General features: G+C 37.8%; 1 protein-coding gene across 1 annotated transcript in view; it reads left to right on the forward strand.

The window, feature by feature from the left end:
- LOC107089388 (alpha-1,6-mannosylglycoprotein 6-beta-N-acetylglucosaminyltransferase B-like) overlaps positions 1-2201 on the forward strand; it is a 132436-nt gene that overhangs the window by 54534 nt on the left and 75701 nt on the right. Inside the window, exon 5 of the mRNA XM_015382144.1 lies at positions 1539-1708. Within this exon, the coding sequence (XP_015237630.1) occupies positions 1539-1708 (170 nt within the window). The remainder of the gene's footprint in view (positions 1-1538; positions 1709-2201) is intronic.

Genomic DNA, 2201 nt, shown 5'->3' on the forward strand with positions numbered 1-2201 from the left:
ATATATATATATATATATATATATATATATATACACATATACATGCATACCTGTAAATGAACATATACATACCTACACATACCTATACATCAGGCCAAATCCAAATTTACACCCTTGTACTTCGGCACTTAGAGTACTGCAACCCCACAAAACCCCCAATCATCATTAAGACATCCCAACACCATAGTCCCTCCACCTGCTCCCCCCACGGGTCCCATCAGCGCCCCACAGCAGACGTTTGTGACATTAATAAATGTGATTAGGTTAAGGATCAATGATTAATTACTGTCGGAGGCAGAGATATATCGTTCCTCCTGAAAGAGTCCCTGCTTTATGAAATAGTTGCATAATGAAGACGACACTTTGACTATGGAAGTCTGAGTCTGACCAGTGGATGGAAAAGAATAGATGATTGATGTAGACAAAGCTTTTAGATGGAGAAACCAGACGAGGATTGAGAGGTTCCAGAGGTCAAAGCACCGCCACGAAGAGACACCGACCGGAAGAGGAGAAAAATACCTGTTTTTGTTCTGATGTCCCTGTTTGTGAAGAAAGCAGAAGGAACTGCAAAAGCCTCTTTCCAAATTACAACCTATCACTGCGGAGTGCTTGTCTTTGCTGTTGACATATAATGGCACACCCACTGATATCAGATGGAGCTTGGCCATTTAAGGCTTTATATGTGAGAAGGAGGATTTTAATTTCTATTCTGGATTTAACAGGAAGCCAATGAAGAGAAGCCAGGATAGGAGAGATATGATCTCTAGCACTAGTAACCATTCAAAGCCTTGAGGAAACCATTTGATTTAGAGGAAACTAAAAGAGTTTTTTTAATCTACAGAGAAATGTTGACGCTGTACATGATTGATGATGAATTAGTTTTGAAACTCTTTGGTAAATTATTGCTTAATTAAAAGGAAAATACAGCCTCATTTAACACCTTTAATGTTGGAGCATCGGCTTTACATTTTGATTTTGTTTCATTTTCTTGGTATAAAAATAAAAAAAGGGTTTCTTTGCAATGTGGAACAGTTTTTAATTTCATTATATTTCACAGCTTCAGATAGAATATAGAAAAATGTCATAAAGAACATAAATCCATCTTTTTCTCCCCGTATTCCTGGATCTGCATTTCTTCATCAGTTTGTTTTTGTCCGGTACTCTTAAAACTATGTATTGATTTGTTTATTCTTTGTTTGTTTCTTTCAATCCTTCCAATTTGCTAGAAAATGGAAAGAAAGACAACGTCTATAACATCTGCCATCTTTTAAGAGTAAAAGTTAACATTCATCCTGACTAGTATTAACATTTGTGACAACAGCCCTATCAATTTGAGCATATATATTTTTAATACTGCTGTGCAAGTTTTGATGTTCAATATAATCAAACATTTGATGATTAATAAATGCTTAATTTCCCATTATATTAGAGCAGAATGTATTATATATGCAGGTAAATGTTCTGGAGGTTTTTGTGCTTATTTTCCACACACCTTTATTTAGATTCCTCTCATCATAACGTGTTTCTCTCCTCTCCAGATCCTGATTCATGTGGGGTTCCTGACAGAGGAATCAGGAGACGTTTTCAGCCCAAAGGTTCTGAAGGGAGGACCTCTGGGGGAAATGGTCCAGTGGGCCGACATCCTGACTGCCCTCCATGTTCTGGGACACAATCTAAAGATTTCCATGTCTGTTAAAGAGCTTCAAGGGTAAGACTGTGTTTGGGTTTTTTATCTGTTTGTTGTTGGGTTTTTTTTTTGTATTTTTGACTATTTATGACTAATTTAGTAGACTGACCTGATTTAACACCCCTATTTTACAGGTTTAATTAACTTTCATTTAAAAGAAGATCTTAAAAAATATTGATGTGTTAATTTGATCCAATTCCCATCAGCGTGACCTCAAAGCTTTTCAGCCTTTTCTTGTTATAACAGACATAAATGTTCAGTATACTTGTTGATCTACCTGGACCAGCTCGCCCACAGCGTCATTGGGCATGCTGCAGAAAGTCTGCGCTGTCGCCCTTCCTGCGAGTGTTATCCCTCATTTTTAAGCACATTCCATCATGTTTGCTTCCTCCGTTTCGCCTCATATTTAGTCAGCTCGAGAATTCCAGGTGGCTCCATGGGAACGTGACAGACAGCGTCCGTCTTCCGTCTGTCAGAAATATGGATCGAGTCAATTTTTGACAGATTACTGAGC

Source organism: Cyprinodon variegatus, unplaced genomic scaffold (genome assembly GCF_000732505.1).
Source record: "Cyprinodon variegatus isolate N-32 unplaced genomic scaffold, C_variegatus-1.0 Scaffold250, whole genome shotgun sequence".
Classification (NCBI taxonomy): Eukaryota; Metazoa; Chordata; class Actinopteri; order Cyprinodontiformes; family Cyprinodontidae; genus Cyprinodon; species Cyprinodon variegatus.